Below are 26,702 nucleotides of genomic sequence, written 5' to 3'. Positions count from 1 at the left end.
GTGGTGTGAGTTGCCGGGTGTTGGAGATATCCACTGTAGAGATGTGAGACATCTCTACAGCGGATATCTTCAAAAACAATTTGACCAAAAATATGTATTTTTGATTTTGGCATGGATTGTCCCTGTAAGTTAGTGAACTGTCTGTAGAAATGCATCTTGTATGTTATATAATGATTTTCTTCATTCTCTGTTTGTCTGTGTGTCTCTCAGGTGATCAGGAAGGGCTGGCTGACCATCAACAACATCGGCATCATGAAGGGAGGAGCCAAGGAGTACTGGTTTGTCCTCACCGCAGAATCTCTGTCCTGGTATAAAGACGATGAGGTGAGACACTGTTCACACACCAAATCAATGCAAAATTATGATTGTTTGCACCTGCAAATTTATGTATTTGCACACTTAAGCGCTCAGAGCCGCAGGCGCAGTGTGTTGAATCTGATATTGTGAACCATTAGTCAGAGAGCTTCCAGTTGAATTTTCAGTACATCAGTCAAACTCACAGCTAGCATTTGTTTAGCTGCTTTGTAGTGTTGTCCAAAGAACAAAACAGCATCAGAAAATGTTAAAATAATAAGACAGCACACAAGTTTGTTGCAGGATGGTACTGCTTGGCAAAATAACACCCTTTGTCATATAAATGGAAAAGAAGGAACTCAGTAGAATCAACTGCGACAGGAACAAGGTGTCTTTTATTATTGTGATTAATGTTGGTCAAGTGTAATTCTGTCAGAGCAGTCTTAAAATTAGGCTCAAGTTTTCAGAAAGTTTTTTATGTTGTTGCTGTTGTTCAGGGAATTTTTGCGGGGGATATAGCAAAACACATGATTTCACAATCATTCGTGCAACCTAGTGATTTTCAACAGCTAAATTGTCATTAAAATGACTGTTGTGTAATCTTGTGATCTGACTAAAACTGTGTACTGTACTTGGACGTTACATTTTATTGTGAGAGTTATGTACATTTTTACCACACAACCTGAGACATCATCGCCTAAAAACTTTGCGTCCCATTTTAACAGCAGCGCTTTTATAATATTTTCCAATAAATCACAATACCATGAGAATTATTTCAGTTCTTCCCCATGAGCATGAATTTCTTTTCCACTTTCTGGTCCATAATTCATTCCAGCTCCTCCCGCTGGCCAAATAGACTGCTGGTCCTCTGCACACTGAGACAGTATGACCCAGCATGCTTTGTTACTGGGTCGACTGGTCAGAGCGGTGTCCCATGATGCTTTGCAGAACTATTAGGAGTTAGCCACAGTCTCGCTGTCTCCAGGACTTAGCCACAGCCGCTCTGCTCACTGACATAAGTGTGTGTGTGTGTGTTTGTGTAGCATTGAGAAGGCCCTTTACAAAGAGTCAAGACCCCCCAGCATGTTAGACACCGAAGCTGGCACACACATGTGCATACCAGAGCCCCCTGCCCTGCCCTGTTCCCAATTACACACACACACACACACACACACACACTTCTAATAAACTTACTTCATTTCAAAGAAGGGGCACGGAGTAAGAGACTGGATTGTCGGGGAGGAGAGGGGAGGAGGCAGGAGTGTCTCTTGTTAGCTGGTTAGCAGCAGGAGTAACAAGGACCATGTGAAGGGAGAGAAAGTGGGGAGGAGATGTGGGGGTGGGGGCTCAGAGGAGGAAGGAGGGAGGAGGAGAAAGAGGAGAAAGGGCTTGGGTGGACATTTTGCCTCTATATCCTCCCTTTATACCTTTTTCCTGCCCTCATTTCCCATTGCTCCCTTACACATCCTCAAAGGTTTATCCCCAAACCAGAGGAAACTCTTCTTCATCCTCCCCTCTCATCATTCCATCTCTCCATTCTCTTTCTGCCTCACTCTTTCCTTGTCACCCTCTCCTTCTCCCCTGTCCCCACCCTCCTTCTTTTCCTCGCCTATTGTACTGTATATTTATTTGAACATGGTACAGCGAGGGTGCTGGGAGACCCAAAACCAACACATGGTGCCGGTGTTAAAGCTCAGCGGAGAGGCTGAAGGGTACTGCAAATGACTTTTTTTTTTTTTTTTTTTTTTTTAAAAAAGAAAGAAAAAAGAGAAACTTTCCATTTTGTTTTCTATCCAAGCTGAACATTTTTATATAGTCCAGTCACACGAGCACACGCACACTAGAGGTTAGAGCACTCATGAGGGCTTATACTCACATGTGCACCTGGGTGGATACTTGCCAAAATACACACAGTTGATACAAAGTTGGAAACTGTTTTATGTTTAAAATAAAAAACAGGTATCACTCCCTGCAGAGAGAAAGAAATGTCTTTTTTTTTTGCATCTTTTCGTGCATTTACATACAGACACATTAATTTCTTGACACCAACTTGCAAAACAGCGCAGCACCGTTTTATTGACTGCCTCTCGTCATGGGGAAAACCCTTGCCGCAGCCTGGTTACACACACACATTCAGAGAAACACACATGCACACACCACCCCCAGACACTAATAATAACTTTCAACCCAACTAGTGGTGCCAGGATGTTTTGGTTAGTGTGCATGTGTGTGCATATGTGTGTGTGTGTGTGTGTGTGTGTGTGTGTGTGCCTAGAAACCCTCTGGTCTGTATTACCACAGGACATGCCAATTCTTTGAATCAGGCTCCTCTGTAGCTTATGGCTTCCCAAAGCAGAAAGAGAGGGAGGGAGATGTGAATGGAGAAAAAATGGTTGAAAAGAAAACAAAAATGTACAGTAAAAAAAACCCACACGACTGTGATCTTATAGACTGCCGGCACATGTGATATTCATATATTCTTATAATCAAATGCATACACTGAGACATTTTTACCTGTCACACAGACACACACACACATATAGACAAGTTCTAGATATTACCTAGCTGTCCTTTCAGCGGCTGTATTTTCACTGGGTGCCCCTTTTGGCTCTGTGTGTGTGTGTGTGTGTGTGTGTGTGTGTGTGTGTGTGTGTGTGTGTGTGTGTGTGTGCGTGTCTGCCCGGGTTTCCCTGCTCCTGCTGTAAAGCTGCCAGAAAGCCAGACCCGCCTGGTGATCCCGGCTGTAAACATCCTGGGGGGAAACAGCAGACTGCTGCTTTCAACGCATTCACCAGAAACATGTCTGCCATACAGTGTGTGTGTGTGTGTGTGTGTGTGTGTGTGTGTGTGTGTGTGTGTGTGTGTGCGCGCGCGCCTATGTGTATGTGCGTGGACCGATGTGTGTGCATGTTCCTGAGGCTGCGACATGGTGGCAGGGCTCTAAATGGAAACAGGTTGGTTTGCGGTTTTCATTCCTGCAGACGATGCTCTGTGATGGGACACCGTGTGAACGTTCCTGCCCTCTACTTTGCTTTTGTGTATTTGAGAGGGAGAGGGAGTTCAAAATGGTACGCTGTGGGTTTGCTTTATCAAAGACAGGCGGGCTGGAAGACAAACTGCGGCCCCGGTGAAGAGCTAGAAAACAAAACATAATGGAAAACAAGGCAGGGGGTCTTAGCTAAACTTGTAGCGCTTCACATGACGTCACCTACAAACACTAAAGCCGCAAACAGTTTTTTTTGTCTTTTTTTAGGAGGGCTATACAAAGACTCGTAAAAATGGCGAACAGACAATGACAGAGTGGCTTCTCTTTCAGCATTTTTGTACGGTGGCTTCCTGCCTCTCTGGACATTACATGGTCATTTGAGGTAAAGTTGGTGCAGGGAAGGCAGAGACGTAATTGTACATTTTGGTCAGGAGCGCAGTGAGATGCAGGGGGGTTACTGTGTGTTTTAGTTATCTTTTTGGGTAAGTGTTCATTTCTTCTGTGTGGTTGAATTTTTGGGGGGTTTTAGTTTTCAGCTTGATCTTTTGGTTTTGTAGAAAAATAAACAACATGCTGGGAATGTCATGCAACCATCACTTTTATTTATATGAATGAGATTCAGTTGGCCAATATGACATTAAAAATGTTGGGGATACTATTTGTTTAATTTCTGTGACTGTGTAATTTGTTTGAGGAAAGAAAAAGAGAAACAATGTCAAATAGATATCCAGTCATCTTTATTTCAACTGTTTTAAACTATTTTTACAGTTTCATCTTCATCAGATTTCACTCTTGGTTCAATGACAAATCAAACAATACAAATATATAGGTTTATAAATATATATAAAGCAAGACAAACAACTATGTCTCAAACCGTTGGAAAAAAAAAAATCGGGACTCATGTATCCGTCACTCATAAATCCAGAATAAGCGAGTGCCAGACCTCTGTGGTGGAGCCTTTGGGTGCTTTATTTAGGGTTGTGCCCGGGCTTGTCCAGATGGACTTAGGGTGGTGCTGTGTGTTCCCACAGCCTAATGTGCTTGTGCCTGCTGGATGCCCTCTGGAGCACTCTTGCTCCCTTTCTTGTCCCTATTTCGGCCACTGCGAGTCGTCCCGTGCTTCCCCGGCCAGCCTAACCAATGTGCAGACTACTGTACAACCACTACTTCCTGAACAGGTAGTCTGAACACTGGGCAGGCGGGCTGGGCAACTGGAGGATGCTGCTGTGGAGAAGGTTTTACTCATGCCAAGCAGAATGAAGATGCTGTTTCACACACACTCTGACAACTATACTCACTGTGACTCCAGTATCTTCCGGCTCCTTCTGCTCTCATAGTCGGTGTGCTACAAAGTGCTGATGAGGCTGATTGTGCGGCTAAAGGAGAAACAGCATGTGAGGGATGGATGAAGGGGCCCGGCAGGGAGGTGAAGGAGTAGGAGGAGGAGGAGGTGGTGGAGGAGGAGGAGAGGTTAGACAGAGGTGATAGCCACTGATTGGCAGATTCAACGACATTCCCTCCTGTTTCCCGCTGTGAGCAGCAGCATTCCAGACGCAGCTCTGGAGGAGAGACACCAGACGCAGAAATGCATTTTTGCCAACAACTCAAGACACATTGAAGCTTAAAAAAAAATTGAATAAATCTGATGGTTATTCACTGTATTCTGTGTATTATTTAGGATATTTTTGGTCAAGTTTTCAATTATTCATTCATTTTCTTCAATCTGCAAATATTTTGTTGCAAAAAAACCCCCAAGTGCCATGTGTTTTGCATTGCTGAAAATGAATCAAAGCAGGCAACATACAGAGAGTGCAAATGTATAAACGCACACAAAGAGGTCATACCCCATTTACCACAAATTTGTACAACCTGAACTTGGTTTGTCCTCGTTGACCCCCAGGCCAAAACAAAGTAAATAAAACCCAGGATATTTCACAAGACGTTAAACAGTTTAAAAAACTGTTGAGATTAAGCTATCAGTTAAAAAAAAATGAAACTCCCAAAAGCCAGCTTTGCTCTTCAAGTGTTCTCAAACTTTCTTGGTTGGAAACCTAGCAGTGAATAGTTGTGGTCAGTTGAGATCTAAGTCTGACCCACCACCTCTCAAAGCAGTGGAATATGTTACCTTTTGTCTTCTTGACAAACGCCAAACAGAACGAGGTTATACCTGCGATTTGACAATCTCCTCTCTCTTCTGCGCGTCTCGCTATCTTGAGTGATGTCTGTTCTTCTTGGCTCATTTGTGTTTTGTCTCCTTCCTGACTTGTTAGCCCCGATTCATCTCCCGATGTCCTTGGGAATCAACGCTGCCGCACCACTGAGGTGAAAAGAGGCTGATGGCGATCTAATGCGACTTCTGCGTCTTTTGGATTTGTCTACCAAAGGCTTCCCGGAGCAAAAAAGGCGCTCTGGTAGCAAGCAAGGTGGACCGGCTGGAGGCTCGACGTGGCAAAGGACTGGCCATCAAGTTTCCCCTTCGAGAGACAGAAGGAGAAAAAGGAAGGAGAGAGAGAGGAGATATGGAGAGAGAGAAGGAGGAGGAGCTCGTCGGCCCCCCATTTTTCCTCTCCTCTCTCCCCTCCCTCTGTCTGGCTTTTTTTTTGCCCCCCTCTTTTTCTGTCTTTCTTCTCTGGCTTTTGGGGAGAAAGTGGAAGGTCAAAGGTGAACAGGAAGTGAGACGCACTCATTTGGCGTGTGCGTTGTAAAGTTTGGAAAGGGAGTGAAGGATTTGCTGCTGAGGGAGGGAGTGCTTTAGTGGAAGCGTATGTGGGCAGATTGAAGGACGTCTGCTTTTGTGCGCTCACGTGGAGGCATATACGTGTTTGGTAAAGCGCCTGCGTGTTTATCCCATCCACTTATTGTATGTGCACATCTCTACTTATGGTACATGTGAGTGTATGTGTGGTTTCTGAGTGATGGATGTGTGTGTAGGAGTGAGAGCAGAGGCTCCATGGTCTTTGTAGTGAGGGCAGGAATGTCGGCGTTTTCTTGGCAGGCAGGAGGAAGCCTTGTAATAACTCCAGATGTGCAGCCCTGTGGTCTCCATCTCTCTCTTGCTCCCTCTGTTTTTACTTCTAAAGCTGATTTCCTCTCCCTGTCCGACTCGAATAAAGAGCCCTTTATGCAGCTCTGCAGCCTTCCCAACACACACACACACACACATACACACACACACACATACACGGAGGGGGGGTGCTGGTGAAGGGTGACATACTACTGGTAAATCAGAACCAGAGCGAGAGAGGTTGTGTGTGTGTGTGTGTGTGTGTGTGTGTGTGTGTGTGTGTAGACGAGAAGGAAAAGTAATTCAAAGTTGAGACATAAGTAGTCAAAGTTTGCCTCCTTCACCTTCTTCGTTTCACACACCCACACACACTCACATAACTCCTGTCGCTGGCAGACAGGAGTAATCAATGCTAGCGTTTCCAGGTGTATGTGTGTGTGTGTGTGTGTGTGTAGAGGTGGCCAAGGACGTGTGTTTGTTTTAGCTATGGTTTCTGAGCTCCAAAATCAAAGCAGGCACAATCCCGGGAGAGACGAGTCAGCAGTACTGGCAGAGATGGAGGGATGTGGAGGAAAAGTGAGAGACATGGGGAGGAAAATGGAGATGAAAGTAGGAAGCAACTTAAAAATGTGGGGCGAAAAGGAGGTGAGATGATGCCCAGTGACTGGGGAGCTTCAACTAATACGAAAACTGCAGCTGAGCACCAAGCCAGAAAAGAGAATCAATCCTCATGATTGTTGCAGTTCGAGTTAAAGGATTGGAAGGAGAAGATTTTAATGGGTGGGTGGGGGGAGCGCTGCGGTCGCACCAACATTGTTTCCACTGTTTGGATGACCAGGCAGGCAGCTTCTTTTTCAAACTCTTAGTCAGTAAAGCCAGAAATACTGAGAAACTATGCACACACACACACACACACACACACACACACACACACACACACACACACACACACACACACACACACATCCAGTGTAATCTGTGAGTCCATGTTATTTTGTCTTGTCATGAAGTTTCTGACTTCGTTTTTCCCATCTTTGTATTTTGATACGGCACAAAGCAAGGACTCCGTCAGTTTGTGTGGGTGTAATTGTATCTTGCGTGTGTTTGCATCAGTGTGGTGAGGCTAAGCTTGTGAAGACCATGCTTTAGATTTGTGTATAACACGCCAGCCAAACCCAAAAACGGCAGCCCCAAAATGTGATCCCCCGTATTTCATGCGAGTGTCATCAATCAGCCGAGTTACAGTAAAAGCCCGCAGATAGTTTTCAAGATAGAGATAGCATGTACAATCGCCATCATTCTTGTTGGATGACATGAATGTCAACCACAAAATAGCTTGGTTTTTATTTTCTTTTTCCATCTTAATATCATGTCATTATTATTTCTTTGCTGAAATGAAAAACTGAAGACGGGGTCCAGCGTATTTCAGATGTAGTCCAAAAAGAACTCTTCACATTCTTTAGTTAAGGAAACAAACAATACATACATTTCTAAATACTCCATTACAGGTAAAGGTCCTGGGTTCAAAATTACACCTAAAGGCCAAATAAGTGGGATTTTTTTGTTGCGGTTTGTAAACGCAGCACTCAAAGTTGGCTCCGCCTGCCCGGCTGAACAAGTCTTGTCCACTTGGCTTTTACCCTTGCTATATTTGCATTTTTCTGGCACTGTGTCTGGCCATTTTCGCAGCTTCCTCTTGGATGCATGCTTACAATCTAGCACCTGGTCGTTATGTTTTTATAGAGTCCAGCCCTCACACCCTGCACGCTGTGGCTGGGGGCTACACACCACTGCCCAAAGGCTGACGCCCAAAAACGCCCTGAGCACAGCAAAATAAAAAGAGAAAATAAAGGCAGAGGGCAGGGTCTAAACACACCACCACACACTTCTAGTGGGTGATCAGTGATGACTTAGGGGGATTATTTTTGTTTGAGTCCATACATTGTTTTTTACTCAGTCTGCTTTAAGTAAAAGTACAGAAGTATTATCAGCAAAATGTACTCAATAATACATCATTTTCCCTAAGGTAATGGAACTAGATGGCACTCGGCTTGTGGTGCTCAAAGTGCCAAAAAAAATAAATTTGAAAAAGTCAACAGCAGTGTCTTTTTAAAGAAATTATGACACAGTTACTCAAGATATTCCACAGACCTTGTTGTGAGCAGTTTCATGTAGGAACTATATTCTTGCGGCACCATATCTGCCAACTGTATCACTGTACAGAAGGAAGTTCTAATACCCAAAGTTGTTTTTATGTCTTTGAATTTTCTCCAGTATTTGATTTTTGTGACATATTGTGGATACTTTTTTCTCTTTGGGCCTTAAATATTAATTTATGTGAAACCATGTGAGACGTTTAAGGTTGCAATGTCTCCTTGGTGGAACTGCTAACAACTCAAAGACTTCGGAAATACAGAGAACAGGAAAAAGTACAATATTTCCCTCAAAAATGTGGTGGAGAAGAAGTTAAAAGTAAAAGGAAATAGTAAAGTTATCCCTCATGTGTAAATGCCTTCTTTAATCAAGTTTGAATGGTTCAAATACAGGCACAGTCAGCTGTTTCTCTCTCACACGCACACTGGTGATAAGACACCTTTACAGATAAACAGAAATGGTCAAGTTGGGTCCTTTATCTTTGCTGCCCTTTAAATGTAAATCTATTACGTCAGACTCAAAGACAGACAGAACTGACTACATGGCCAAATGATGGAAAAATGCTAACAACGGTACCCAAACCAATAATGAATAAATTACTGCGTCTCATTTTAAAAGAAAACATTTGAAAAGCTGGTTAGAGATTGCACAAGAGAAACGAGAGATGAGTGGCAACCGCAGCGTGTCAGAGTGGGCCGAGGAGGTACACAGGGTGGTTTGTGGATAATTCAAAGTTTACCCTGCCTGGCTGATGAGATAAATGAGTAATGTATGTTTTTCTTTCTGTAAATTATCTTTTTTTCCCCCCCGATTGTTCCTCGCATATCCGGAGCATAATGTCAGTACAAAAATCATTAGAGAAACAAAGGCTGGGATTAGACCCAAACAGACACAGGACAGATAAAAAGAAACCACACTTGTGCACTTAATGGCTTTTGGCAAGTTGTATACACCCTGTGTGCGTGTGTGTGCAGTTTGTAATTTTGTCATGTGTATGTGAGACTCTGCAGGCTCACTGCCTCCTTTGAAGAAGGATTGACAGACATTTAAAGATTCCTGCATGTGTTTAATAACACATGGCATGAACTTTGGTGTGTCTTACAGCTTATAAACAATGTTTTCTCATGTTGCATGTGTCACATTTATAGCTATGTTTTACTTTTTGTCATACATATGTTGTTTTTTGTCTTAATGATCAGCTTGAGTTACAATTTGACCTTTAACCTGGACATAAGTGAGATATTTTTATGTTTATAAATATCACATTTACTGTAAATGTGTAAAGTTAAAAAAAAAAATTCCCTCTCCACCCTTGGAACTGCCCGCCACTGGCACAGTCATGTCATAAAAATATACTCAGTCCAAACACACCCTCTGTGTTATGTGCAGAACAAGTTTGATTTAGAAGTGCAAATTTTATATTCTGGCAGTTCCTTGTTCTATAAAAAGTATTCGAGCAGTTAATTTAGGTCTGACTGTATTTGGACCGTGCAGTTCTGACGATGAAATGACTGTGATGAAATGATTGTGTTAGTAAAACAGGATTAGGACTAACACTCTCCCTTGTTTTCCTCTAATTTTGCCTCTATTATAGTGATTCCACAAATGCATGTTAGAACCAGTGGTGGGTAGACTACTGATGCTCAAGTAAAAGTACAATTACTCACATAAAGAATGACTCAATTAAAAGCAAAAAATTACTATTTGAGAATCCTACTGTACAATTTACTTTCCATTTTAATATTTGTTAAGAGGCCCTTGCAAAATAATAACAAAACCTCTAGTTGTTGATCAACCTTTTGACAGGCTAATGAATTGATAGCCCTAATGCTGTGTTCACACCACAAGCAACACGGCAACAGGCTACATGTCAAAGTTAATTTGGCCTAGACTTTTTTCAGCACACCAATGACACGTAGAAACATCAACCAGTCGTTTGTTTTTGTTTCTAGCTGTGGTACTGTGTCATTTAGCTTAGTTAGCCCATGCTTTGCTAGCTTTGTGAGCATTGTGGTGCACATAGTGATGTGATGGGGCGCCAAAGTGTGATGTTGAAATGGGGCTCAGATACTGATCAAAACCATAGATATACAAACTTAAGATGACATTTATTTGAGGTGCTTTGTTGTAAGTAGCAGACACACACAAGCTCATGATGACATAACTACATCAACAAGCATTTGTGCAACACTTCAATGGCAACTTGGCGATGATAGCTATAGCTGGTCACAATGTTGCGCTGCTCGTAGTGTGAATACATCATAACTCCTTTTAACAAGGATTAATGAATTAGAAGCCCAGCAGACCTGCAAGATAAATTAATGTCATAATCATAATGTCACAGATTAACACATGAAAAATTAGCATACCGGTAGCTAACGTCAGCTAGCTAACTACATTTTCACCTACACTATGTTTAACTTACTAGCTTTTAAAAGTGGAGATCTCAGTGTTTTTCTGGAGGTACAAGCACCTTATTATGCAATTGTTGTCTCTTTTAGATTTTGGTATAAACACTGTGGCCAGATATGGTCATGGATTGTCGCTGGAAACTGCCTCTTCTTCTGGGTTTTACTCCGTTAGATATATCAGTCACATAATGTTCAAAAGACAGGTGGTGCTTCTTTTTCTTCCACATATCTAGCAACTTGGCATCTGCAATAAATGGCCCTCACCCTTAGCTTCTTTGTAGCAAAGTAAAGAGTAGATTACTGGCTTAAAATTATACTTACATGTGCATTACTTGTAATGTGTATACCCACGTATATACTGGATAGGACTCTATATAATGTTCATTTACTGTTGTGAAACCTACAAGAACCCCCTGTGTGAGTTCATGTTGGTTTACACATGTGAACGTTTTACCTCAATGTATTCTGACATCACACACTTACCGCAGATGTGAATGTTTCAGCTAATAGGTGCACTTTTTTGTCTTTTTTGCACCTTTCATTACATCTGATAATATTTGTTTCTCATGTGAATAAATGAGCGATTTACAGGCTTTATTTGTCATTTCACACACTTAGACATGGATATGAATGTTTAAATTCACAAATGTGAGTTCATATGTTTTTTTAAGCAAACTTTGGAATATTTCTCAGGAGAGGTGAGAGCTTTGTGCCAAATATGCACAGACACTAAACACACAAAGGCTGAACAAAGCCTCTGCCCTCCATCAGCCAGCAGTTGCTAGATGTGTGGGGATTTTCACGTGTTTATGTGGTTAGCGGGCTGCGGTGCCCCCTCCCTCTGTCTTTGACTCTTTGGTGGTCACCAGTGATTGATCACATGTCCCGGGCCAGCCCCTGGGTTGTTACACTGACCTTCTGCAGGAGTAAACGCAGCCCAGATAATTAACTGCTTGGCAATTAGCTGCTAAACAGGAAGGTATCACTGACCTGCCAGCCTGTGCTTCAGCCGGACCACTGACTGAATGTGTCATTGTCATGTGGACACCACGTTTCCTTTCCCCATGAAGGAGTTTATTTGTGTTTGCGCTCATTCCCACAGGAAGAGCTAAGCAGAGCACAAAGGCTGTCACTTTTTTATAGTCAGCAGAATCAGCCAAGATTATGTTAGGAGAGAAAAAAGACGACACAATGACAAGCAAGTTCCACAGGCCAAACAAAACATGTCATACATTAAATAATAATCAAAGAAAACATGAGAATTTATATGAAAATCCATATGAATCTGGACATTTTCCGATTAGATTTGATGTCCTGAAGCATTTGTCTGAGGCTGACAGATGAGCTAGAGAAACTTTAATCAAGTAGCACTTCCCAAGATATATGAAGTACTAGAGAGCGTGGACGCTGGCGTGCTGCCCAAGGTGATTTGTTATGAGCATCACTGCGCAACCTTGCAGCTCGATGAGTCACTGACAGCTGTGTGTTTTTACACATCGTCCCAGAATAGCTCCAATCTAGCTGTTCCCATTCGGAATTCTCTCGGCCAAATTGTTTGCTGTTCCTGATTTAAACGCTGGCAACATGTGGCCTTACTTTAAATGAAGTCCAAACGGCGTTAAGTCAAATTACGTTTCTTCAGATGCTGTTTCTCAAAAGCGTATTACTCACAGACCAAACATGCATTTTGCATGCGTTAGTGGGATTTTTGATTATATTCAGACTCAGCAATATGTCTTTTTTTGTTTTGTTTTCTTCCTCCAAAAGTGCATTATGTTTATGATAATGATTTTCTATGAAGCATTTTGTAACAAAAGCTCTCCATAAATCAATTTGACTGGACTTGTCTAATTGGCATTGAGCATAGGAGCTAAACAAGCTTTTCCACAAGTGCTTCAAACCCAACAAATCCCATCCTTTTTATGTCTTTCCCCATCCCCATCGTGTACAGAAATGCTCTGTGTTTAATTTTTTTTAAAGACAGAACTCAATAGCGGAATGGCAGAAGAATGGAGGGAAAGAAAAACGGAGGGAGGTGAGGAGGAGGGTTGTGAAAATTGCCGTTGGCTGCCACCCAGGGCCCAGTCTTTGTGGTAATGAAGGGTTAGAGGCAGCGTTATTGCTCCCAGATGCCGTGCGGCTTCTCTGCAGCCCTTTGATGCATGGCCCAAGTCACCAGGACTTTTCTATCAGACTCCCATCAACATACACACCAACACACACACACACACACACACACACACACACACACACACACACACACACACACACACACTTAGACATGCAGCCTCTTAAAACAACATGGATGCCGTAAACGACTATCTTCTTGGTTTTGCCCACCAAACTGCTCAGATTTGTTTCAAAGTGTTAATTGGATACGGTTTATGTAAGGGTCCCGCGTGTGTGTATGTTTATATATACTGTAGCATGCCTGTGTGTGTGTGTGTGTGTGTGTGCATGTGTGTGTGTGTGTGTGAGGCCATATTTCATCCACATTCTGAATTAGTGTTTGAGTCTTTGAGACATTTTTTTGGACGGCGCGCGGAGTGGTGAAGTGCCTTTATGAATCCAGAAGTGAACTTCCTCTGGCTTTTCATAATGAGCCTGCTATTACTCACTAGCAAAATAAAACCATGGAAAATACTTTGCTCACACACTGCTCCGAACACCACAGGTTAAGTGCACTGCCTGGGTTACTGCGTGTGTGTGTGTGTGTGCGGGTAAAAAATGTGGCAGTGGAGGTTCAAACAAAAAGGCACATCACACATAAAAATACAAAAACACTGTTTGAGAAAACTAGTAAAATCAGTCATGCACATTAATGAATGGATGAATGAAGACCAGTGTAATGCAAACCCATTTTGATGGTTTCAAACCCAGTATCCAAGGTTAAAGGGTCAGTTCACCCAAGACATATTTTCCCAACTAACTCTGGTGGTGTTTATGAATAAGCCTTTGTGATTTCCTCTTCCATTCCAATATAATGGAGGTGACACTATAAAATGGTATTCAAAAAATGTAACAGGAACATCTCTTTCTAGAATCAGTGTTCCCGGCACTGTGGATGACCAACAAAGCTCGACGTCAGTGATTTTCAAAGGAACTGTTTCTTTGGTACTTTCCCTGTTCACAGCAAAGCCTGAATCATCCTGAGTAATGGACAATCCACAGAACAACGGAGTGAACCAACCTATTAGCATCCTCTCACACGTGGCTGTTTAAAACAGACGTAACAGATTAATTGAGCATGAATTTATTAAAGTGGACTGACACAGTTCCTCATAGAGGGTTTGGTTTTGTGGTGGGTACACTGTGACTTCAAGTACAGCCACACCCAAAGCTTCTTTTGCTACTGTGACATAAGCAGGGTCACATTGACATACACTCAATATCCAGTTATGAGCTTGCTAAACAGCCCTGAAATAAATCCTACCTCTGTTGAAAAGAGAGGTGTTGATTCAGCTTTTAAACTGTATTGTGTCACACTGACGATTATTTTGTCCACCCCATTTATATCTGTCAGAGGAGGCTAAATAAAAGAGACACTTTTCTGTATAACACAATATAGTTTAACAGCAACACAAACTGCAGCCTCCAAAATGATCATAAAGTTGAATCAACACCTCTTTAAAACAGTTTTTGACATTATAAACTTCATGAGGTTAAGATTATTGCAGGACTGTTGCATTAGACAGCAGTCATTTTAGCTAGGTTCACCTAATAAACTGGCAGTTCAGAGTATATTTCACTGTTACTTACACACCAACATCAGAGGCACTTTTGCTACCAATCTCTGTAGCAAACACACAGGGAGGAATTGCCCGCTGATTATTAAATGACTCAAATCACATCACTTGGAGTCGAGTCAGACTCGAGTCACAAAGTTGATGACTTTAGACTTGACTTGATCAAATAAACTCTAAAAAATAATCCACTGGTTCAGTTTAGAATAATTAAGGTAACAATTTGCATGTATCTTTTCGAGTCGTTCCAACTTTGGCATTTTTAAGAGAACTCAAATAGTTTAGTAAAACCAAGATGACTGCTTTGACCTCAAAAAGCTTAATTAAGTTGAACCAACTTAATATTATATTTATTTATTTTATATTGTTATATTTTAGTTGTGTTGATATTTACTGGTCAAACCTTTAAGATACTCTAACTTATTTATTTTAGTTCCGTCCTACTCAAAAGGTTTTTGATTTTGACCAACTTCCTAAAATAAGTTGTCATCTGACTAAAACAGATTTATGAAATTAATGTAATTTTTTTAAGTTGAAAAACTTCTTTATCTTAAGTGTTATCCACTAGTCCCATAAATCATTGACTTCACATGCACTTGATCCTTTAGACTTGAAAATACTTGATACTCTTTACTAAGCCTAAAAATTAAAAGTGTGCCATGAATCAATTAATTTCCCAAATCAACTCTTTTTATTTTATTTCGACATAAAACATACAATAACATTCAATATCATCGTAAAGGAAGCATTGTCCTACAGAAAATGTCTTACAAATTTGGGAAGAGAAAAGTTATTTTATGATTAAGAGATAAGGTAAATACAACAAGACAGGACAGAAACATACAAAATTTTTAGGACTAATTTTAGTTGTGCTTGTTTTAACAAACATATTTTAATAGAATAGATACAAATGTTAAAAATATGTTGATGTTTAGCATTGCTCTGTTTTGAAAATGGCATTACATATGATGAACAGTGCTTCATGAATTGTTTAGGACTTAAAAATCAAGGTGTAGGATTCGGGACTTGACTTGGGACTTGTCTGTTTGACTTGGGACTTGAGGTGTTGCCCTTGAGCTGTTGCCCTAGCAACAGAATAGCAATATCATAACATGTATAGAACAGAATATAGAATCAGAACTACTTGACTGAATGACTGTGAAGAGCATCTTTCTGTCAACATTACCCGTGTGTACCAAGCTACACCACACAACTTGCATTGTTTCTGGAAAGACAACAGAGCCAAGAAAACTATGGAAATCTTTCATGAAGACAAATTCTGGTTTATCATGGAAGATGGTACTGTGCATGCTCATCTCAAGGCAGAGGCCTACAAGGTGGTTGACCTGATTACAGACAGTCGGAAGAGGCCCAAGTCCAAGTTTGACCAGATGACTTGTGAAAACCTCGATGAGGACAGCTTCTGGTCTATCATGAAAAATGAGAACATGCATGCTCATCTGAAGGAGGAAGCCTACAAGGTGGCTGACCTGATTGCCAGGCAGTCAGGTAATCATAGGACCTCTAAATACAAGAGGGACCAAATGACTACTCAAAAAAGTGCTCAGCACAACTATTGGACCTTGATGGAGGATAAGGCCATTCATGCCCATCTGAGGCAGGAGACCTTAAAGGTAGACTGGGGCTCCAGCTCTCAGGACAGTCTCAGCAAAGTGGAGGTTCAAAGTCCTGCTGAGGTATCCATCCCTCAGCCATCTCTCACCTCCACTCCTCCTTCTCCTCCTACCACAGCCAAGCCAACTCAACCCTCCCAGGTGGGACGGTCGTCTTCAAAGACTGATGAAGACAAGCAGCGACTGCGGTCGTTGTCCAGTCCTAAGAAAAGCCTAGATGATATCTTCAAACTGCTCAGCTCTGTTGACTGGCAAAAAAAAATAGATGGCTTAACATCTATCCAACATCTGGCAATGAACCATCCAGATGCACTGAAGGCCACTCTTCGTAAGGTTTGTGCGGGTGTCAAGGAGGAGGTTAAAAACCCGCACTCTATGGTGTCCTGCACCGCTATGGCCACTCTTGGTGAGATGTATACTCACCTCCAGAGGATCATGGATGACATGGTGGAGGACACAGGCTGCGCCCTGTTGCTGAAAGTGTCTGAGTCCAACACCTTCATCCAGCAGCAAGCCAATCAGGCGCTGGATGCCATGGTTCAAAACTGCAGCCCTGGCTGCACCATGAATGCGCTGCTGAATGCAGGGCTGACTCACCGCAGTGCTGCGGTTAGAATGAGTGCAGCTCAGCACCTCAGTCAGTTATGTGACATCCTTGGAGCCACACGGACCCTTACAGGTGGCAAGAACTTCACCAAACGCTTTCTTGTTGCTGTGAGCAAAATATGTATGGATGCTGCAGCGGATGTGAGGCGCCACGGACATGACATCGTCCAGAAGATTTCTACCCACAGCACCTTCCAAAAGCAGTGGAAAGCGGTCGTCCCAGAGAAGGACAGACGCTTGCTGGAGGGATTCATGTAGAAGCTGGAAACAGCAAACGGGACCTGCAGCAAGGGACTGTAGTTACATCACTGCCTGTTAATGATAAATGTCAATAAATTTCTTGCATGAATTGAATGTGAGAAGTGAGAATTGTGTTATTTAAGATGTACATTCATTGCAATCCCTCCCAAATACTAAAAGGGAGACTGTAGTGGTGACATTTTCTTTGAGAATAAATCAACAAATGTGAATGTTCCTGGCAGTGTGTGACATTAGGTCATAGTTTAACTAAAGGTGTATCCCAGCATTGGATTACTGGTTTGCTTCCCATAATTTGCTCCTTAAATGTCCTCAAAAACCTGTTCTGCATTCACATTTCTTCCCTTGCATACTGATTAAACACACAGACAAACACACAAATGCATTAAATAATAGGTACAAACACAAAGGACTTAATACACACAAAACCTTACTGTTTCCATGGTGATTATTGCAAACAGAAGGGAAGTCTCCTCACAGCCCAGTAGTGGTTTGGCCATCACACATCCATTCCTTACTGGCAGTGTTTATGTATGTCTCTGCCCGTCTGGAAGTTGATTCACAGAGTTTGGATCTCATGCAAGTAAAATTTCTGCGGATAAAGGTCAAGTAAAGTGTGTGTGTGGACTTCGTACGTATGTATCTCATACAGCTAATGCATGTCATGTGTGCATCTGTATGTTGGAGTTTGTTTTCTCATGCGTCCCTGCTGTGTGCGTGCTGCAGAACGTCGGAAATCTGTACCTTTGGCCGCTATTGCTGGCTGGCTTTTATGGGAGCATATGGGAAAGCACTCAACTCCCAACTTCCCTCAACACAACTACACACACACACACACACACACACACACACGCAAGATGGGCTGATTGATGGAGAGAAAACCCGATAATCTGTCAGAGGTGGGGAAAATGTAATAATACTCATTCATACATGCCTTCAGATTTGTTTTCTGACAAGACTTGTTTTTAGCAGTTTAGAGGTGGGACCAAGTCATGGTTATGCAAGTCACAAGTAAGTCTTAAGACTTTGCACTCTAGTCCCATGTCAAGAAAGGCAAGCCTAGAGTCAAGTCCCAGGTTTAGATTGACAAATTATGAGTCAAGTCTCAAGTCCTGAACTTTGAGTTTTAAACAACTCAATTTAACAAGAGAATATTGTTAATTAATAAAAAATGTGGATTATTTTTTAAATTTGTAATAATTTCTTGCAAGTTTGATAAAAAGTTACTTAGCTATTAAGCTACATTAGCTATGCATTAGCTCGCTAGCTATGCAATACCTCCAGGATGTTGATACAAATTCAGCCAATCCCCGCAACTTTACTATTTTAATAGTACCGCAGTTTTGACTATTTAAAACAGGTAAAATCTCATTTCACTGTAGAGCTGCACGCAGCACATTGATTTGCTCTCTCTTCTTTCTTTTATCATGACATTACTGCTGCAGGAGTGAGCTCAGCACCTGGAACCGAGTCACACACAACGACAGGGCTAACTGTTAGCATCACACGGCTAATGTTACCCTTTTTAGACGTTTAACGAAAGAGTTGAGCCATTTTGGTGATGCTATTAGTTTATTGACAATGTTCAGCTCTGTGATGGTTGTGAGCTGCTGCTGCTGCTGCTGCTGTGTTAGCTTGTGCTAACCGGGCACAGAGAGCAGGAGGAGAAAAACAGTCACTGCATCGTTACTTTTGCCATTTTTACTTGATCTTACAATCTCATTGCAAAAAAACACTTATAAACAGTGCACCATGCATCACAACTTTTAGAAAAGCTGCCGTAAAATCAGGTATTTTAGACTGCAACAAACTCAAAAACAGCCTGCAAAATTCTAGAGGGACTGGCTGTGTTCATATTAGCCTCATCTTGTGCAACTTCAAATGTCAAACGAAGTTAGAAGTTTCTGCATCTCTGTCTGTACTTTTTGACCTGCAAGTTTTGAATACTGCAATTCGGTTTTTGTTGACCATTCTGTAGTTTTGTACATGAACAAAATTATCTTTGGTGCATTTTTTCCAATGAGTGTTTGTAATGTTTGTTTTGTAATGCTAGTTCTTCATGGTTCTCTCCTGCAGTATGACTGGATGCTTTCTGATTGGTTCAAAGAAGCGACTTGCTGGGGATGAATAGCATTAACATTAGTTGATTCAGGAAATGAACTGATAAATAACATACTTTTTATTCCTTGAGCTTGGGGAAAGGTATCAATTGTTTTTAAGGCGAAAGGCATAAGTCAAAGTGAAGTCACGAGTCACTTGTATCAAAGTCCAAGTTGCAAGTCTTTTTTGATTTTGTCAAGTTGAGTCTAAAGTCATCAAGTTTGTGAAACAAGTCTGACTCAGCTCAAATTAATGTGACTCGGGTCCACATCTCTGGCTTTTAGGTGCATCAGACCTCCTCTAACTTTTTATAGTAGTTGCATAATAACCAACTTGTGTCCATATTATTAAATCTAGCTTGTTTTAACAAATACTTTGCTGTTCTGTCTCTGCTTTAATTCAGTTTCTCTGTACTTTCCCCACATCATGCACACACCAGTCCCCCTCCTCTTCTTCCTCCCTTTCCAACTCTCCTGACTGGATTTACTGGCCAGAGGAGAGGAAAATGTATGAATCAGTCCAAGGTTGCTCACTCCCAGGGAGAGGAAAAGCCAGAGAGAGCGAGGGAACAAGGGGAAAGAGGGAAAAAAAGATGAAGAGTGAGCGAGAAAAAGGAGGAAGATGGAGAAGTAGTGAACAAACTTCGAGTTGGAGGACGGGGACCTCTTTGCCCTATAAATGATGATGTCAGCAGTCTGGGGCAACTGCTTGTTTAGTTTTTTTTTGTATAGCACCTGGGTGTACTGTTGCTGCCAAATGTTGTGTGTGTGTGTGTGTGTGTGTGTGTGTGTGTGTGTGTGTGTGTGAGAGAGTTTTTACATGCATTTAGGGGATATGACCATTTGGCTGCACAGGTCATAAATCCTTTGATGGAGGAGTTTGGTCACACACACGCAACCCCCTGTCTCCCTCTCTTGCTCACACACACACACACACACACACGCACACACACACACACACACACACACACACACACACACACTGGGTTGGGCAGGGCAGGCCCGTGGTTAGCTATCCAGATGGTTTTAAGGTTAGTTAGAGACTACGCTCAAAGGTGCTGTTTGCAACCAAAGCAATGTGTGTGTATTTCTGTGTGTGTGTGCGTGCGTGCGCATCTTTAGTGTATGTTTAAAGGAACTCACTCACCCTGTGCTATTTTTGGCTTCTTTCTCTTTTTTTTTTTAAATACTAATTTTACTGTCGATAGTAAAATGTTTACACACGCACACAACCCTCGGTAAAGAAACTTCATTTTGTAACAATAGACTTTGAGGAGTTAAACCACAACGTGCGTGTGTGTGAGAAAGAGAGATAGTGAAGGAGTGAGAGTGCTGGCATGTGTCAGACTGTAGCTGACTAACTTTGAGGTTCCCTGATTCATAAATAGTTGGATGTCTGGATATCATATGTTGTGTGCAGATTTACAAGTACAAGAGATCTCTACACTGCAGCGCGGTTTCTCTCCCTCTCTCTGTATGTGTGTGTTTCTCATTTGCTGCTTGCCCCCCCCCCCCCCCCTCCCCTTTTTTTTTTTTTTACTCTGCACAACTGTAATCAAAACCACAGACTCGAGGGCTGTGTACGACTTTCCCATTCGTCTTTCTTCCCTTTTTTCTTCTCTTTTTGTCTGCTGTTAAATTCAATATGTGAGCGTTCACTCCTGATTTCCCCAAGCTCTTTCATCTGCTTTCTTTTTGTCTCTTTTAATCAAGTTTCTGTCATTGTTTCTCTTAATATAATAAAAATATATATTAAGTAGAAAATTGATCAGCCCACAGTGATTATATTCCAACTCTGACTTTCGCAGAGGCTCTTATATTTTTGGTCTAACTTACAGTGTGACTGCAAAATACTGTAAATCTCTATGACTATTTTTATTCTTTAGCCAAATTCCTCACCCACAGAGCAAGTCAGTCTTCTTTCTCTCGCTCTCATGAATGACCAGTGTGTTTCTCTTTTGCCTCCTGCAGGAGAAGGAGAAGAAGTACATGCTGCAGGTGGACAACCTGAAGCTGCGCGATGTGGAGAAAGGCTTCATGTCCAGCAAGCACATCTTTGCCCTCTTCAACACTGAACAGAGGTTTTCATTACTGTTACTATTACACATTAGTGATTACATGACAATGGAGCAAAATGTCATATTCAAGCACATTACTTCTCCACAAAATAAATAAACTTCCATACTATTACTGTGGCCTTAGCACTGTAGCCCACTTAAAGGGACAGTTCACCTCAAAATCAAAAGATTAATTTTTTTCTCTCATCTTTAGTGCTGTGTATCAGTCTAAATTGTTTTGTGTCATTTGCTGATTGTTGGAGAAGTTGGCCCCAGAAATGTCTGCCTTCTCTCCAATATAAAGGAACTAGATGGCACTCAGCTTGTGGTGCTCAGCGTGCCAAAAAACACATTTGAAAAGCTCAACAGCAATGTGTCTTTCCAGAAATCATGACCTGGTTACTCAAGATAATCCACAGACCTTGTTGTGAGCAGTTTCATGTTGGAACTATTTTCCTTCTACCAAACTACACCCACCAACCATGTCACTATGCAGAAGGAGGCGTGCAACTACTGCTAGCTCACCTAGCACCAGTGAGCTAGCTAAGGTTACAGCTCAGCCGAAGAGGACTTCATTAATATTTTTATCTCCTGCTTTCATAAGCATGAGCTTCTTGCCCATGAGTAGATGCACACTTCCTTCTGCACGGGGATACAGTTGTCAGGTTGCATTATATACAAGAGAAGGCAGACATCTCTGCGGCCGATATCTCCAACACTCTGCAACTCACACACAAAAAAAATAGATTGATAAACAGCACTACAGGCAGGAGGAAAAATACGTATTTTTGATTTGGGGTAAACTGTCCTTTTAAACTTTTAATGATTCATCTGATATACAGTACATGTAAAATTTCAAGAGATCTCATAAGTCATTAGATATTATACTGACGTAAAAACAGCAACACCACACAAAAGTAAAAATCCTAACAAAAAATTCCATAAGTTTGTAAGAACAAAATTTAGCATTACCCTATATATAGACATGGTGCTGCTGGCCTCTTGAGTTAAAGTTTTGTGTCACCGTGTCCTTGAACACATTTCATCGGTGTATGAGAGACTTGCTTTGCTTCTGCTCTCACAGAGGTTATCAGTTAACCGGAGGCCTCCCTTACACTCTCCCTCTGGGAAGCTTTCATTTTATAATGAGACTGCATCTGTGATACTTTGTCAGACCTACGGAGGACGCTCAAGGTGTCGGGGCTCTGACCTTTCAGCTGTATTACGATTTACTTTGTTATAACTCCTATTATTCTGTTTTATCACTTTATTAAATAACATGAAAGACAGCTAGTGGTGAACTTCTGTCACCACAAAGTGCAGGGGTATTGGCAGCAAAATGTACTGTAGGGGATTAAAAAGGACAATATTTGCCTCTGAAATGCAGTGAAAATGTACCTCAGTAATTGAGTAAATGTACTTACCTACTTCCAGCCACTGGTATAAGAATATATAGCTGCTCTAGTGACAAATGTACTGTAAGGTATAAAAGAATAATATATGAAAGCATGAAGAACGTCATTCAACATTGTGTGTTTACAGGAATGTGTATAAGGACTACCGTCAGCTGGAGCTGGCCTGTGAGACTCAGGAAGACATTGATGCATGGAAGGCCTCCTTCCTCAGAGCCGGAGTTTATCCTGAACGGGTCACGGTAAGATTTCATCAAAGTATTTTTTTCATGCTAAGCATTGGAAATATATATAGTAAGTTGAGAGTTGTTTGGATGTGTATTTGGAGTCTCTTTAAATGTTGTCATGTCTCTCATGTGATACTGTATCTGTCCTCTTTCGATGTCTGTTTTCCTCATCGCTGTTTGACCTTACAGGAGAAAGAAGGAAAGGTATGTTACTTTGGTCTGCATCCTGCATTTCATCCTGTTTATGTCAATGTTTCACCATGAACAGTTATTTAGGACTAATGTGTTTACCAGTCTCCCTTTATCTAACATGTTGTATTTGTTTCTCTAACTCTTTTGTGCTGAAGCTAAACTGAAGTTCTCATTCCTCTCCACAGAGTGATGGCGGTGACGAAAATGGCTCTGACAACATAATGCACAGCATGGACCCTCAGCTGGAGCGGCAGGTTGAGACCATTCGTAACCTGGTTGACTCCTACATGGCCATTGTCAACAAGACCGTCCGCGACTTGATGCCGAAGACCATCATGCACCTCATGATTAACAATGTGAGCTGGCCATTTTTTAGCTCTTTCAAATTCATATATGTTTCAAACATAGAGCTCCACAAAATTTTATCAAAAAATGCCGTCTCATTTTCTCCAGACTAAGGAGTTCATCAACGCAGAGCTGTTGGCCCAGCTGTACTCGTGTGGCGACCAGAACACGCTGATGGAGGAGTCTCAGGAGCAAGCCATGCACCGCGATGAGATGCTGCGGATGTACCACGCCCTGCGGGAGGCCCTCAACATCATCGGTGACATCAGCACATCCACGATAAGCACCGCCATGCCGCCTCCTGTGGATGACTCCTGGCTGCAGGTGCAACGGGGTGGCTCTGGAGGAAGGTAAGGGACGATGAGAGAAGACAGAGGACAGAAGAAGGGCTTTTTGGGGAATGGTTGTTGGGAAGAGTTGGCTTTTTTTAACCCTCAAAGATATATATTTGTATCAGTCACTTTTGAACTATCAAGTAAAATTTGAGCTATACATGCTACCATGATCAGGTTGGTTGTTCTAGCGCAGTGGTTTATGTCTCCTCTTTTCTCCACCAGGTCTCCAGCCACCAGTCCAACTCCAAACCGCAGGGCTCCACCGGGACCTCCAGCCCGCCCCGGCTCTCGTGGTCCTCCACCTGGACCTCCTCCTGCAGGAGGACCCCCAGTCCCATCTCGCCCGGGGGCTTCTCCGGACCCTTACAGCGGGCCACCACCCACCGTGCCCTCCCGGCCTAACCGTGCACCCCCAAGTGTGCCCAGGTGAGTGAAACCATGAGAGGCCTTTCAAACAAACAGCCGTGTTTCAGTAGGTTATACAAGGACATTAGCATCCAAACCATAGTTTGTAATATTATGACAAGCGATCCAAGCTGAAGTGTGGATACTCTCTGTTACTAAGGGGGATGTGAAGACACCTGGATGAGGGGATAAAGGAGGTAAATGAAAGTGGAGAGCTCTGGTTGTGATAGAGGGTAGATGGATAGATGGGTAGATTGATAGACATCCCTGAATAGATGGATAGACAGTGATATAACTCTTCATCAGTGGACTATTTTCCTCTTTTTCTCCTGGTTTGGGGAAACAGTCAACTCATTGGTACCTCTCTGCCACCACTTTGAACTTTCAACACGCTGTCAACCATCACTAACAATATCTAACCCTCCACTACTCGTCACTTACGCCCACCTCACCACTGTCCTCATCTGATTAGTGAAGAAATGTGTCAGTGACTGCGATGAACGTGAGAGAGTTTTCTTCTCTGTTCTCCATTATCTGTATCTGCCTTGTGCTTGCTTGTGTTCGTGAGCTAGCTAACTTTTCTTTTATCCTGGACCTGTTTGTTGTCAGAGTAGCAGCTTGCCTCTTTTAAAGTAGGAGACACTAACGTTGCTGAGCAAAGCTCTCACTGGCCTCGAAAATCAGATGCAGGTGTATCTCAAAATCTTCACCAAAAAAAAAAAAAAAAAAAATCTTAAATCCTCCGCATTGAACTTGTGGTTTTTCATTTTGTATTCTGGTCTGTCCAAAGTGAGAGCTGAGCACATGTGACATTGGTCATTTCCTGCACTGTAACTGTTTGCACTCCTTTTCTCTCTTCCTCCTCTTCATCCCTCTTTTTCCTCACTACACCTCTGTCCCACACATGACTATGGTTCCTTCTGCAGAATCACTATCACTGACCAGTGAGGACTAACGTTTCTGGTACGTTGGGTACTGTCCGCCATCATCATCATCACCATCACCATCTTCACTTTCCTTCTTTCTCTTCCTCTCAGGAGGCATCCTTTCACTGCATGCCATTTTCTTTTTTCTCACTTTTCTTTTCTCTTCTCAGAGCACTGCATGGGCAAACACACACCCAGATCGGAGGGTGTGTGTGTTTGCATCAGTGTTTGGGCTGATTTTGGAGTCGATGCTAATTTATTTATTGAAGAAGTATCAGATTGTATTATTGTGTCTCGTGAAAGACGGGTTTTCTCAGATTACAGCAGCGACTGGTTACACAACGATTCAACTGTCCAAAACTTAAAGATTATTGTTGTTTTTGTGTCAGTGTTGTATGTGACGTATGTACGCCATGACATCCCACTCATCCCTAACTTTGTCTCTGGGTGTCAGATGTTGTCCTTCAGGGTCATGGCATCTGTTAGTATCACTGTTCAGTACATAATTTAGCACTACTGATGATTATCAACATAACCTTTTAAAGGGACAGTTCACCCCAAAATCAAAAATATGTATTCTTCCTCATACCTGTAGTGCTATGCATCAGTCTAGACTGTTTTGGTGTGACTTGCGTGTTGGAGATATTGGCTGTAGAGATGTCTGCCTTCTCTCAAGGAACTGGATGTCACTCGGCTTGTGGTGCTCAAAGCATTAAAAAAAAATACATTTGAAAAACTCAACAGCAATGTCTCTTTCCCGAAATCATGGCCTGGTTACTCAAGATAATCCACAGACCTTGTTGTGAGCAGTTTCACGTAGGAACTATTTTCTTTGCATGGAACTACACCCACCAATCGCATCACCACCAAAGTAAGATATGTGATAAACAAAAGTTTCTGATACTTGCGCGTTTTGTTCAGCAAGACAAATGAACACCACTTTTATGTTTTTTGAAGCATAAATGCAATTGCTAGAAGTAAAATGCTAACGTAAGGCTACAAGCAAACTACACCAACAAGGCTGTAAAGCCTTTTTGTAGCATGACGAGGTTCTGCAGTCTCATTTAGCCACCTGTTAGCAACCATCTTTTTTTAAGATGTGTTAAGGCTTCAACATTTACGAGTGGGGAATTTACCGATGTACATATTTTATGTTGTAGAACAAAACCTGAAAGTCTCTCAAGCTTGTGTTAACCACAGAACTTATCTCAGGCATATAACAAAAAACCCATTTAAACAAACTCATTGACTTCAAGATGAGGGAACCAGAAGTGCAAAAATACCAACTCATTTTTGATAGAAAAAGAAAATAATTCCTTCATGAAACTGCTCACAGCAAGGTCTGTGGATTATCTTGAGTAACTGGATCATGATTTCTTGACATAGACATTGCTGCTGAGTTTTTAAAATTTATTTATTTGTTTATTTTTTCTGCTTTGAGCACCACAAGCCGTGTGCCATTTAGTTCCATTATACTGGAAAAAAGGCAGACATCTCTACAGCCAATATCTCCAGCACTCAGCAGCTCACACCAAAACAATCTATACTGATAAATAGCACTACAGGTAAGAGGGAAAATATGTATTATTGAGTTTGGTGTGACTGTCCCTTTAA

The 26,702-nt window shown here is 41.9% G+C and overlaps 1 protein-coding gene across 6 annotated transcripts in view; it reads left to right on the top strand.

The window, feature by feature from the left end:
* The window catches only part of dnm1a (dynamin 1a), a 68,881-nt gene that overhangs the window by 38,994 nt on the left and 3,185 nt on the right, over positions 1–26,702 (top strand). For 4 of the 6 annotated variants that reach the window (XM_049604348.1, XM_049604346.1, XM_049604347.1 and 1 more), the window contains 6 exons: positions 211–324; positions 21,161–21,270; positions 22,789–22,900; positions 23,263–23,433; positions 23,531–23,772; positions 23,980–24,183. In XM_049604348.1, the coding sequence (XP_049460305.1) occupies positions 211–324; positions 21,161–21,270; positions 22,789–22,900; positions 23,263–23,433; positions 23,531–23,772; positions 23,980–24,183 (953 nt within the window). Of the gene's footprint in view, positions 1–210; positions 325–21,160; positions 21,271–22,788; positions 22,901–23,262; positions 23,434–23,530; positions 23,773–23,979; positions 24,184–25,088; positions 25,126–26,702 lie in introns of all 6 variants that reach the window. The other 2 variants (XM_049604350.1, XM_049604351.1) reach the window with 1 other exon arrangement.

The sequence above is a fragment of the Epinephelus fuscoguttatus genome, linkage group LG18 (assembly GCF_011397635.1).
Source record: "Epinephelus fuscoguttatus linkage group LG18, E.fuscoguttatus.final_Chr_v1".
NCBI classification, from domain to species: Eukaryota; Metazoa; Chordata; class Actinopteri; order Perciformes; family Serranidae; genus Epinephelus; species Epinephelus fuscoguttatus.
This window is presented reverse-complemented; position numbering and strand designations above follow the sequence as displayed.